At 65.2% G+C, this 13,516-nt stretch overlaps 1 protein-coding gene across 1 annotated transcript in view; it reads left to right on the forward strand.

The window, feature by feature from the left end:
* Positions 1-1,168: 1,168 nt before the first annotated feature.
* Positions 1,169-13,516, forward strand: part of SPNS2 (sphingolipid transporter 2) — a 28,883-nt gene continuing 16,535 nt past the window's right edge. The window contains exons 1-2 of the mRNA XM_042915401.1: positions 1,169-1,553; positions 12,844-12,909. Coding sequence (XP_042771335.1) covers positions 1,184-1,553; positions 12,844-12,909 — 436 coding nt within the window. The 5' untranslated portion in view covers positions 1,169-1,183. The remainder of the gene's footprint in view (positions 1,554-12,843; positions 12,910-13,516) is intronic.

The following is a 13,516-nucleotide window of genomic DNA, read 5'->3' on the forward strand; positions in this document are numbered from 1 at the left end:
CGCTTTCATGGGATGCACTTGCCCCTGCACTTGGGGGAACTGAGCTCCCAACCCCGGGGGACCGGTATCAGAGCCCCGGGTCAGCACCAAATCTGCAGGTCCACGGTGAGGTCTTTTCTGGGCCCTGTCTGTGCAACATGGGGGTAATTCTGGTTTCCCAGGCTATGTCCAGTGCTAACATTCGGTCCCCAGCACTTTCTATAGGATTTGAGTTACAGTCAAAGCCTCAGACAGATGAAGAGGGTAGGTTTGGGGCTGGGGCACGGAACCAGGGCACCTCTGAGATGGGCGAGGGCAGTGACTGTGGCCGCGAACACAGAAGGCACTCGACCCTGCCACATCCATCGGAGATAGGACTCGCCCTTCCCCAGGTAGGGTGGTAGTGACCGCTCATAGACTTCCGGGGTGAATTCTGTCCTCCGATCTACCCCCGCCCCGGGAGAGACACTGGGACCTAGAGAGAGTTAGGGGTCTGCCCAGGGTGGTGCCACACACGACCCAGCCTCCCGTCTTCCATCCTGGGCTTCGCCCCCTCCCTAGGGCGCGGCTGGCAGTCTGATGCTTGGGGAGGCCCCTTAGGCATGCCCTGCGTCTGGTGGGCCCCACAGGAGCCCGGCTCCCCCGCCAGGGGCCGCTTCTCCGCGCGGGCGAGGGTAGGGTCTCGGCGCGCGCACAGGCATAGGGGCCGGGAGCCGTCAGGAGCTGGATCTGGGTTTCCCTGCGGAGGTGGGCCACACAGCCCTGTGCGCCTGGCCGAGGCCGGGGGTCCGCGCCAAGCCCCCGCCGGTCACACTCCGCGCTCTCCCCGGACTGATTAAATCCGGGCGGCGAGCAGCCGCGGGCCGGGCCCCGTCTCCGGGACGCCGCGCGCCCCGGGCCCCCGCCCCCGCCCCCGCGCGGCCCACTGCGCCCCCGTCGGCCGCCCCGGGCAGCACGTGCGGGGCGGGGCCGCGGCCGAGCCGCGCGCCGATTGGCCGCCGCCGGGTGGGCGGGACCGGGGCGCAGCTGTCAGAGCCGCGGCGGCGGCGGCGCAGCGCGGAACGCGGGCCGGAGCGCAGGAGCCGACGGGCCCGGCCGCGATGGTGCAGCGGCGGCTCCGCGGCGCGCACACGCTCTGAGTGGGCCCGGGCTGGGCCCCGCGCCCCCCGCGCCCCCCGCCGCCCCGGTCCCGGCCCCGGCCGGCATGATGTGCCTGGAGTGCGCCTCGGCGGCGGCGGGCGGCGCGGAGGAGGAGGAGGCGGACGCGGAGCGGCGGCGCCGGCGCCGGGGGGCGCAGCGAGGGGCTGGAGGCGGCGGCTGCTGCGGGGCGCGGGGAGTGGGCGCCGCGGGAGCCGCGGCCGCGGACGACGAGGTGCAGACGCTGTCGGGCAGCGTGAGGCGGGCGCCGTCCGGACCCCCCGGCACCCCCGGCACCCCCGGCTGCGCGGCCGCTGCCAAGGGCCCCGGAGCTCAGCAGCCCAAGCCGGCCAGCTTGGGCCGCGGACGGGGGGCCGCTGCCGCCATCCTCAGCTTGGGCAACGTGCTCAACTACCTGGACAGGTACACCGTAGCAGGTGAGCGAGCGCCCCACCCGGCCCGAGAGCCAGGAGCCCCCACGCCCCAACCCCCGGCCTGGAGGTTCCCCGGGGAGCCTTTGGTCCCAGGGCCCCTGTATCCAAGCCTTAAGCGGGGTGTCTAAGGGCCCTCCGCTCAGGCACGCCGGGCAAGTGACGGCCCGTGAATCACGGGTCCAAGCGGGGACCTGCCCCCCGTCCCCGCCCCGCCGGGCCAGGGGTTGGAGGGGTCCCCCAGCCGCGGAGCAGCCCGCGCGTCCTCGCCAGCCCTGACGTCCCATCCGTTGTCCTCTTCTCCGAGAGTCTCCTCCGCGTCCCTCCGCGTCCTCGCCTCCGCGCCCCCTCCCGCCCCGGCCCCAGCTTCCCCTTCCCCCAGCCCAGGCGGTCTGTCGGGCCGTAGCGGGTCAGTTCCTTCCTTCCTCCGGCGCCTCCACTCCCCTGCGTGCGGGCGGCGAGCGCGCGCGCCCCTTGCGGGTGTGCGCCAGGGGAGCCCGGGTGTGTGCGCGCGGGCGGCGCGGATCCGTGTGTGAGCGCGTGGCTGACAAAGGCTCGGGGCTGCGGGGAGCGGAGGGAGGGGCGGGGCGGGTCCGCGGCGCCTGGGGACCCGAGATGCGGTTTGCAGCTGGCCCTGGCTGGAGGCCTGAAGCCGCCTCCCCCAGCTCTGTGGCGCTGGGGGCCTGGGGGTAGAGCGCAGGCCACCGGGGCTGCAGAGGGGGCTGCCTCATCCCGTGCGAGCGTCTCTGGGAACCAGCCTTGGGGACGGGGTGGGGGTCTGTGGAACAGCCAGGTTCTAGTCCCAGATTTGCCCCTTACTTGCTTGGTGTGTGACCTTGGGCCAGTCCCAGCTCGTGTTTAAGTCTGTTTCCCGTTTGTGCGGCGGATAATCTCTGGGCCCCTCGGGGGTGGACTGGGTTCCGGCTGCTCACCCCCCCTCCCCCAGTTCCCCGGGGGGGGGGGTCTGTGAGTAGGGCCTTCCGCGGACTGAGCTGCCTGTAGGTGAGAACGGGGTAACCTTGAAATGAAAGCTCTGTGGGCAGGCTGGTACGGGGGGCTCCCTGCAGGAGGAGAGCAGTGGCTGTCTACATGGCACGCTGGCCCAGAACCTGCCTAGCCACAGCTCAGTAAAATCTGGAACAACTGAAGAGAGAGAGAGACAGAGAGAGAGAGAGAGAGAGGGAGGGAAGGTGGCGGAAGGAATTTTGGACAGACTCTAAAGAGAACTTTGTGGGGCTATGGAGAGAGGTGGGCCCTACTGTCCACCGTGGGTCACCTGGGTCCCTTTCCCTCCTGCTGGCCTCAGTCTTCCTCTGTCGAATAGGGTTTTGTGTCAACTAGAAGGAAGGAACTCTGATGGGTTCCCCCTCCCCCCCTCCCACTTTCAAAAGCCCTTGGCTCTCTATTCCCTCTGCTGCGGGGGCGGGGGGGGGGGGCGGCAGTGGGAACCAGTGGCGCCCATTTCTGACCTGGGCCATCCACAGGAGGCTCTTACTGTGGTCTGGTGAACAGGAAGACGCAGCAACACCCAGCTGCACTGGCCCCCCACGCTGTGCTGTCTGGGACCTGGGAGCTTCCGTGCCACCATAAAGTGGGGGGAGGTCAGCGAACACGGGGATCTGTGGTCGGTGCAAAATGGACTCTGTGCACAGGAGGAGACCAAGGCCCCTGGGCACCCCTTGTCCAGGACGGCCTGAGAAGTGCCGAGAAGGCAGGTGGTAGGTCTACCCGCCAGCCTTGGCCTGGGAGGGCTCCCACATCTCTACTGGACGGTGACTGGTGCTGTCTCTGGCATTGTGACACTGCACAACTTGTTTTCTCCCGGCCCCAGACCCACCCCTCCCTGGTATCCTCAGGGAGACTGACCCTGCCAGGGACTGAGGGGAGAGGGTGGGATCAGGGAGGTCTGGAACTTATCTGCCTCCCACCCTACTTGGGTCCCAGAGTCAGAATGGGAGAACAAGATAGGAAATTCGAGGGAATTCGTAAGGGGGGGATGGGGAGCGGTGGCTCAGAGGGGTGTGGGGCTGTCGGGAGGAAGGTCCGGAAAGCCCTGTGCAAACACCCGCCTGGGCTATGCATCCCTCCCTGTCCCGGCACCGCCCCACCCCCAACACACAACGTACACAGATTTCCTCTCCGGATAAGCCTGGCTCCCTCTCCCTCTCGTTATGGCAGGCTTCCCCACGCCCCTGCCCCAGGTCCAGTTTTTAGGGAGATTTACTGTCTCTATGACAACTGCTATGGCCTGATGTGTTTGGAGGGGGAGGGCAGGGGAATGGGCATCCCAGGCCAGAGTCCACCTGCTGCTGGCTGGGGGTGGGTGGGGGGGGGTGGGTGAGGGGGCAGACATTCTACGGCTCAGTCACCTTTGATGTTTGACCCACCTGACTCCTGAGACCCTCAGCAGTGGATTTCCCACTCTCTTTCTCGAAATCTGTGCTGTGTGTTTCTATCTTTATGGTATAGATCAACCAGCTCTGTCCAAGAGGAATATGATGCCGCATATATAAGTTAAATACTTCTAGGAGCCACGTTGAAAAAGTACAAAGAAATAAGTGAAACCGATTAATATATTTTATTCAACCTCACATTTCTAATGTATTTGCACATGTAATCAACATAAAAGCTATTAATGGGATATTTTGCTCTTTTTTTTTTTTCATACTAACTTTTGCAGCCTGGTGTGTGTTCTCCGTTTACAGCGCGGGTCAGTCGGGACCGGCCACGGCTCAGGCAGCCACAGCCATGGTGTCTGGGGTCCCGCTGCAGTGGCCAGTGCAGACCTGGGTTCAGGCTCTTCAGCCCCCCCAGCTGGGTGACCTGGGGGGTGTCACCTGAGCCTTCTGGGTTATCACCGCCTCCTGGGTGCCTCCCGGGTTGCCGGAGTGAATGGGTGTCTTCACGCACCCTTAGGAGAGCCGCACAGATGCCAGCCTCCTTCCCTTTCTCGCCTCTGTGCAAGCTGTGCCCCCGGCCACCTTGTCCTTCCCGTGTTTCTTTGTTTCGGTCAGTCCCTTTCAGGCCCCTTTGAGGACCCCTCCCTCCTCCACCAGGCCGGGTCTCCATCCTGGGAACAAGTAGCATTCCCAGCCAATTACGGCCTCCCCTCCTCCCCTTGAGAACCCCCTGAGGGCACAGGCAGCAGGTGAGGAGGGCCAGGCCCAGCTCTGGCGCTTATCAGGGGGGTGGAAGGGAAGGAGCCCAGGGCTACCCCTGCACACATCTCCTCGTGTGGATGGGGATGCTGGAGGCCAGAGAGCACAGGTGCTCACCCAAGCTCCCGCAGCCGAGAGGAGCGGGACCAGGACCCCCCAGGACACTGCTGTCTCCGTGCAGGCAGGGGTGCCTGGCCCTGTTGCTGGCCAGGGCACGAGGCCTCTGAGCAGAGGCTGCTACGGCTTCCCCTGCTCCCATGGCTGGAGCCCAGTCACGGCTGCCAGCTCAGGGGAAAGGTGAGGGCTCGGGCACCGTCTCCTCCGATCTGCTTCCTGGTGCCGGAGCTCCACCGGCCCCTGGGCCCCCACTCTTCCATCTGTGAAATGGGAGCAGGACGGAGGCTGGAGCCAGGCCCAGCAGGAAGAGAACGGAGAATGGCTGTTGGGAGCTGAGACCCCTCCCCAGCTTCTCTGGGGCACCTGTGCCTTCCTGAGCTCTTTCCCTTTGATCCAGCTGGTGGCACTGGGCGGGGCAGAGCCTGGTGAGGAGAGGCAGAGCCCTGCCCTGGGGGAGCCCTTTTCTGCCAAAGAAGCTGAGACCAGTATCCATGGCAACTGCTCACTAACACAAAGCCGGGGAGAGCAGAGCACAGGGACCGGGTGGGAACACAGGCCCGGCAGGCCTGGGGGTTCCCCGCATACCTGAGCTGGCTGCAGGAGGGGGCTGCCGGCCTGGGGCTCTTGGCTCTTCTGGTGTCTGCCTGGTTGAGTCTGTCCGCCCAGGGCCTGTCACAGGGTCACCTGGGTGGGTGGAGGCCACGTCAAGCTCCCAGCTCTGTGGCTACCTTGGTGGATGCGGATGGCCAACAGCAGCCCTGCCCCGCCCCCTCCAGTGGCCTTGTCCCCTTGGGTGGCCCTGCCCTGGCCACTGCAGTGTCAGCACCACTTAGGTCCTGCCGGGTGGGCGGGGCGTCTCCAGGGCCGCCTTCCAAGGTGGCTGTCTGGCAGGTCAGCGCCCAGGTGAGAGGCCCGACCGGCCTGGAGAGCCAGCGCCCTAATGACAAACCACCGGCTGCCGGTCTCTGCAGGTACCTTCTGGCGTGCTGTTGACCCGTCAGAGGAAGTGCCTTGATCTAGGACCAAGGGCATGACCGGCCAGCTCGTGCCTTAGTTTCCCATTTTGTGAGGGGCAGGAGGGCTGCACATTACAGCCTGGCCTGAGCTGCTCAGAGAGGTGTCCCATCCCTTCCCCAGACAGGAAGTGGCTTTTGTTTCCGCCTGGGTGTGTGTGTGGGGGGGGGGTGCTGAAGTCCTGAGGTCAGAAGGGGGATGGGAGCCAGGGAGACAGAGAACCCTGGCTTGATCCTCAGGCTCCTGGGGCCCAGCTCCCTACTGGGCCCTGGGCGAGGCTGAGTTTCCTGTTCCTGGCTGTGCCAGACCTTCTCTGTCACCTAAGGCAGGTCCTGCCCCTCTCTGAGCCCCGGACACACAACAGGTGATTTTGTGGTCAGGATGTTGCTCCCAAGGCTAGTGTGGGGCACTTGGTCCCGGGAACTCTTGTCTGCTGTCCCCTCCCCAGCTCTGCCTGCACCCGCCTTCCCCAGGGCTGTTTCCCACTGGCCACTGGCACCTCAGCGTGCACGTGGGGCTGGCCCGGGCTTGGCCTTGTGGAGCGACCGGGTGGCCGGGTTGGGTTGACCCTGGCCTGCCTGACCCCAGCCCATCCTTCCGGGCGGGAGGGGCGCTGGTAGGCTCAGACGACCCTGAGAAGGACCAGGCCCCGATGCTGAGGCGGGGGCCTGAGTCCTGACCACGGCGCACAGGGAGCCGTGGGCCTCGCATCCCCGGGAGGGACTTGGGAAAGTGGTCAGGATGGGCCCTGCGTGCCCAGCCCTCAGCCCCGATGGAGGGGTCTCCTCACCCCCACGCCGGGCAGAACGGCTTCCGCACATTCAGGAGGGCTCTGAGGTGACTTTGCCGGGTCTGCTGTGAGGGCAGAGGGCACTTGGAGCGCTGGGTGGGGCCCGGGTCACACTGGACAGCAGTGTCCTGCGGATGCTGGCCTGCTCCGGGCCTGGCTCTGTCCCGCTGGCCTGGGGGCGGCGGGTGAAGGGCAGAAGCACGGACGTTAGAGCAAGACGTGAGCAGGGGTGACGCGCCGGCCGGAGCGCGGAGGCGGGGAGGGCTTCCCTGTGGGTCTGCGCCCTGCAGACGGGCACCTCCGTGAGGCCTTCGTGGTCCCTTCACCGGCGCGCGTGGATTTGCCAGACACGGTCCGGGAAGCAAGGAGGACGATTCAGCTTCGTAGACTGTGAAGTGCGGTGCCCCGGGGGTGGTGTTACTGGGTCACTCACCGTTCCTAGGTTGCAGGGTTCAAATCCACGCCAGGGCAGTTGGTGTGGACGTTGAGAGGAGGCTGGTTACGGCCTGTTTTCTGTGGTTTGGTGGGCAAAGGGGGAACACAAGCCAGTCTGGGGGCTCGGAGGCCAGGTCCTGCCTGGCTCTGGGGCCTCTATCCGGTGGCACCCTCGGACTCTCAGTCTGCCATCTGAGGGTCAGGAGCAAGGCCTTGGCCACTGAGGCCTTGCAGGGGGACAGCTGAGCGTCTGTGGGCTTCTCTCCCCCACGCCCCGGCCTCATCCTGGGTCTGCGGATCATGATAAGGGTAGCCCTGGTGGTCTTGGGAGGCCCCGAGCCAGGGCACAGCCGGGGACAGGGGTGGGGCGGGGGCTGCTCCAGGGAAGGAGCGGCTGTGCAGAGCCCCCAAATTACTAAGGCCGAGTCTGGTTCCAGGAAAACTGGCCCCAAATGATAGACTAGAACCACAGGACACAGGCCAGGCTGCCTGTCCCCCGCCCACTCTGGGCACGGAGACTTGGTGGGAGGAGGGAGGGCTCTGAGCCCCGGGTGGGGGTGGGGGGCTCCTCTCTAGGACCTGGGTGAGGGAGGGGTGTTTCAGGCCCAGCTGCAATGTTCTTTAGGGGCACAGGCTTGGAATCCGGGCCCTCTAGAAAAGGACTGGGGTCTCCCTGAGGGGCTGGGGTCCGGCGCTGGGGGCCTCACGGGATCCCTGTGGAGGTGAGCGGCAAGCACCTCTGACATTAATGACCCAGGTTTGTCGGGTGGCATCGCGGTGGGAGGGTCGGTGTAGGTTCAACAAACGTGATTGGGATTCGAGGTGGGTGTGGGGCGTATGGGGACCCTGTGGCTCTCAGACGGGCAGCCCGGGGCTCAGAGCAGAGCCAGTTGCTCCCAGAGGTCACTCTGCTTGTCCCTGGGGGAGGGGGCAGGTAGAGGTGAGTGTGCCTGAGAGCCGGTCCTGGCTCAGGGACCGCCCTGGCTGGTCCCCTTCGGCTGGGGGCGGGGGGGGGGGGGGGGGGGGGAGGGGGGGCGGTGCCCGCAGGGCCAGGTCAGCAGAGCCAGGCCCTCAGGCTCCTGTAATTACCGGGGCGGGAGCTGCGGCTGAGTGTCGGAGAAGGGTGATCCTTCCAGAGTGAGCCAGCTCTGAGGCCTCCCCGGGACCCGTGGGCCATCCGTTCAGATCCCTAGGCCCTGTCCTTGCAGGCATCTGCCCCATTTTAGAGAAAAGAACACTGAGGTGGGAGTTCCCATTGCCCTCTGGTCATGGCTGGGGCTCCTACCCCAAGGCTTAGTGATCTGTGGTCACATTTTTAACGTTTATGGACTATCTACTCTGTGCAAGACAACATCCTAAGCACTTTACATCGATTAACCCATCTAAACCTCACAACAACCATATGAAGCAGATCTTAACATTAAGGTACATTGCAGAGGAAGACAGAGATACAGAGAGGTTAAGTAACTTGCCTGAGGTCACACAGCAGGGTAAGTGCAGTTGAACCCAGATGGTCTGGTATTGGAGGCCACGCTCTTGGGGATTCAACTAGGTCGTCTGCTCCGAAAAAGGCGGGGCGAATGTGGGGTGATGATGCCTGTGTTTGAGGGCGTGAACTTGAGACCTGGTGCCCTGGCCTGGCTGACAAGGGCAGGAAGAGACCGCAGGGTCTTGTCATCTCCGCCGTGCATCTGAGGCTGGGCTGGGGGCTCCCGAGGCCAGTGTGAGTTTCTTCTTCTGTCGTGGCCTTTGTGAGGCCTGCGTGACCCCAGCAGGTTAGGATCTGGACCTGGCTTCTCTGGGATCTACCAACGGACCGGCCACGATGGGGGGGCGGGGGGCGGCACCGTGAGTATCCATGATCAGCCAGCTCTCGAGGTTACGGGCACCTCTTCAACAAGAGCTGCAGAGAGAGAGTTAGGGGGACACCCTCGTAGACACCCTTGGGTCTGACCCCCGGACGCGGTAGACCTCGACGGTGTAGACAGACACCCTGGGAAGAGGGCCTGGCTGGAGTCAAGGCTCCGAGGCCTGCAGGCTGTGATGTACACACCACCGGGGCCTAGGACTGGCCAGGCCGGTGGTTCAGGTCACCCAGGCAGTGTGTCAGCGACTCTTGGGTCTCACCTTGAGGCCAGGTGGTTGTGCAGACCTGGGTCACGGAGGCCTCCGGTGCCAGAAGAAGTCTGGGCTCCATTTGGCCGGCAGCGGGGATCCACGAAGCATGACTGCAGTCCTACTCAGTGAACTAATCCGGGTGGCACCGTGCGAACCGTGTCGGGCAAGCGGCAAGCCCTGAACGCATGTCAGTCCCCACATTGTCGTCGGTGGTGTAACTGACCCAGGGGCCTGGCCGACTCTGACTTCCGGCCAGAGTTGATAGCCTCTGGGCCGTGGCACCAGTTCCTTGAGTCCAGAGACGGGCTGTGCTTCCGGAGCCACCGCCCAGGACTTAGGAGAAGATGGTTAAGTGCCCGTGAGGCAGGCTGCAGGAGGGGTGCTGGGGCCCCAGGAGGGGGCCGGGGGGTGAAGGAGACTCTCTGGAGGCCCCCACTCGGGGGCCGAGGAAGGCGAGGGCCGTCTGGCCTGGGGAGTGCCATGCTGCGGCTTGGGGACCGGGGAGGACGCGGCAGAGCCATGGATGGGAGTCTGGGCGGCTGGAAGCCTGAGTGGGGAGAGAATCTGAGGGGCTGGCAGAGGGGCCGGAGAGGGGCGCGTGTCTGTGAGCTGACGCGCAGCAGACAGAAGTGAGGCCCAAGCCGGCGTGCCCCAGGGCCGGCTCCCGGGGCAGCAGGAGGGACAGCTGGCCTGGGACAAGAGGGGAGACCCTGGGGGCTTGAGTTAGAGAGAGAGGTGTAACTGGGGGTTGGTGGGACAGAATGTTCGGGCTGCTCCGGGGAGGGTGAGTGTGCCTGAGAGCTGGTCCTGGCTGTGGGTCCGGAGAGGCTCGACTCAGCTGTGGCCGTGGGCGGCTGGGGGCTGCGTGTGGAGCCCCACCTTGCGTGCCCCGGGCTGGTGGAGGGGCCTGGCCTCAGCTGTGGGAGGCGGCTCCCGGGCAGGAGGCCCGTCCTGTGACCCACCAAACCTCAGCCTCCAGGAAAGAGGCTAAAAATAAGGTCGTGGTGGGAAGAAGGGAGGGGTTCGTGGGCCCAGGCCAGGCGGGAGCCTAGAGGAACATCCAGGCGGCTGGCGAGCTGCTGTGACACATGCTTCCCGAGCCAGCGGCCAGCGGCTCTCACCCGCCTGTGGCCACAGCCCCTACCAGGCTGCAGTGAGGCCCTGCCCCCAGGCCCCGGGAAGGTTCTGCCTGGAGCTCAGGCGGTGAACCCAAGGCCTGGCTCCGGGGTGCTGGGGTGAGGGCCCCTAAGGCCCTTGGGGTCTGGCCTGCCCAGGAGTTCCCAGGACATCCATCTGGATGTGCAAAAATGCTCTTCCCTCTTACCAGGAGCTCTGCGTATCGGAGGAGGTCAGGGGGGCTTCCTGGAGGCAGAGGCAAACACTGGGGCTTGAAGTGCTGGAGGGGGTCGAGCGTGTCCAGTCTGGAGGCTAGGAGATGCCTGGGGCGGGGCGGGGGACGCAAGGGTGTTTTCTCCGCGCTGCGGACCCCTGCTGGCCTCATGAGGACCACGCTGATACGGCCTTCCTCCCCGGACGTGCCCTCCTCTTGGCTGTGGACGGGCACCCGCTGCGCAGTGACCCAGGGGCGTCTCGCCCTCCTGCCACCTCCCACCTGCACCTGTCCATCACCTAACATGCGACGGCGTCTGTTCTGGGTTCCGGAGATGCCCCGCCACGACCCTGCCCTGAGGGGGCTCTCACTGCAGTGGGGATGGGGCGTCTCTGTCCACAAACAGCCGCTGGGGGCTGGCTGCGTGCCGGGGCCTGGGCTGGGGGCCCGCAAGAGCCAAGTGCGTGCAGAGGCGGCACGGCAGAAGAAAACATTTTTGGTTTTTGGCAACAGAGCCTGTTTCAGATCTCCCTGGGGCCCTTGCCTGCCATAGGACAAGTTACTTCACTTCTCAGGGCCTCCGTTTTCTCATATGTAAAATGGGGTGAAAAATGCGACGAAGCAGCAGGGGTAGAAATCGCATCTGCAGAGCCTCACTGGGTACCTAGAACTTAGCAGGAAGCAGTAATTCGTGGCTCTTAGCCACCGTGGGCCCAGCGAGCTCCTACCCACGTCCCTACGTGTCTTCAGAAGTCACTGATCCTAGTGTGCCAGGGGAGTGTGGGGGCACCTGCCTTATTGAGGGTGACAGGAGGGGGAGAAGCCAAGGAAGACTTCCCAGAAGAAGAGGCACCTGAACTAGTGTTGAAGGAGCGGCAGGAATCAGCACAGCCAGCAGGGTAGAGGACCTGTGGGCGGTCGGGGTCCAGAGCATGGGGCGGGGGTGTTCTGAGAAGGGGCGGGGTTGGAGGGGCTGAGCCTGCAGCCCTGTGGCCTGGTGGAGGCCAGTGTGCGTCTGAGGCACTGGGGAGCCACGGGAGGTGCTGACTGTGGGGGAGAGAGAGGGGCAGGGCGGCCCTGGCTCAGAAGCGGGGCGAATGGGCTGCGGGGCTGGGAGGTGAGTGTAAGTGGTGCCCTAAGGTTGGGCCCAACCGTGCCACCCGCGGAGGCCCCACTTGGTGGCCCCTCCGTCCACAGGGACAGGCCCCTGGCTTCCGCGTTCAGGGCACGACCACAGCCCGCCTTAGTTATTAAGTCATTAACTGGGCCTCGCACAGCCTCTTCATTATGGGTAATTAGGGTGAATCCACTCGGCACTCATGAGGAGGAGGCCAGCGTCCCTCCGTGTCAGGCTGCATCCCAGAAGAGGGCTCAGCATCCCGGCCCTGGGCCTCGGGGGGCAGTCTCCAGGCGGGACCCTCCTCCGGGGCCCCGGGGGCCGCTTTGGCCACCTTGCCGCTGTACGACCTGGGGCGCAGGCTTAACCTCTCGTGCTCAGCTCCCTTGTCTGCCCAGTTCCTGCTCAGTGACGTGCGCCATCACCATATCCTGATGAGCTCTGGGAGACCCCTGAGGGCAGGTCCCTTCCTCCATGCCCTGCGTGGGGGGCTGTGGGGGCAGCCTGCCCTGTCTCCTCCTCCTGGCTCCCTAGCCCTTCTCGGTGCAGATGTGTCATGACTGGGGGGTGTGGGGGGGGGGTTCCTGCCTGTGGCCCAGCCCCCTGCTGTCCTCGGAGATAAGCAGAGGTGGGGGCCCCCGGGGCCTGCGGGGTGGGGGGCTGGGCGCCGTGAGAGGTGAGGAGGCTCCAGGAGGTTGCCGGCCCCCACGCAGCCGTGGCTCTGTCTGTCCGTGGTTGTTGGTGGCCTCTGGTTATAGTCCTCTTGACATGCAAAGTCCTAACGGGAGAGCAGAGGTGGTGGGGACTCAGGAGGAGGACAGGCGTGGTCTCCAGGGATCCCCTTCCCCCCAAGAAGCCCTACCTGCTTCCCTCTGTGTCTCAGCTCTGTCATCGGAAAAGCGGGGTCCTGGTTACAACCCCGAGGACAACTGAGTGAGCGCGAGCACGCGTTTGCCCGAGACCCGCCCGTCTGTCCTCAGGTCCCTGCAGTGGCCCTGAGTGGTCCCTGAGTGGGGGGTGGGATCCCATGCCCCCAGGGTGAGCATAGCCTGGCCTGCAGATTCCCCAGTGGCCTGGCCAGACTGGGCGAGGTGGCCTTCTGTGGAAGGGGCGGGGCTGGGTTGGGCGGGCTGGGCTTAGACTGGGGGTCTCCTAGGTGGGGTGGGGGACAGGGGCCCCGGGCATCAGACATAAGCACCCTCTGTCTTCCCTCCCAGGCGTCCTTCTGGACATCCAGCAGCAGTTTGGGGTCAAGGACCGAGGCGCCGGCTTGCTGCAGTCAGGTGAGGCCCACGCCCCTGCCAGGCCCCCGCCACACCTGCTGGGTCTCCCTGGGGGTCTCCTCCCTGGTCCTGACTCGCTGGAAGGGACGTGTGCTTTGTGTCCAGACCTCACTCTTGGCACTCAAGAAGACCGGCTTCCCCAGCCTCTGCTGCTCTCCCTGCAAACAGACCAGCGGCGCCCAGGGAGGCCACAGGCCCGAGTCCTTAGAGGGGACCCTTCTTTTGGTCCTGGGGCCTCATAGGACCCAGGGGCCCAGGGTCTGCCCTGAGGCTGGTGAAGGGAGTTCCTTAGGTTCCAGGCAGGACAGCGGCAGAGCCTTTGGTGACCCTGTTTCCATGGCATGCGCCCCCATTTCCTCCGTCGCCATCAGCCTGGGAACAGTCTCTGAGATGTCAAAGCAGGAAATCCCCACGGCCAGTCCAGGAACCATTTCCAAACTCTGGGAAAGCGCCTGAGTGCCTGGGTCCTGGGCTAGTCCTGGGCCTGAAGCTTTCTCCCTGGTGGGGGTGGGGAGGGGCAGGGCCAGAGCCCCCTGGGCTGGGGCAGGGGGGCCTGTGTCTCCATTGTCCCTGCCGACCCACTACCTGGCCCCATGCTTGCTGTGTG

Source organism: Panthera leo, chromosome E1 (assembly GCF_018350215.1).
Source record: "Panthera leo isolate Ple1 chromosome E1, P.leo_Ple1_pat1.1, whole genome shotgun sequence".
Taxonomy (NCBI): Eukaryota; Metazoa; Chordata; class Mammalia; order Carnivora; family Felidae; genus Panthera; species Panthera leo.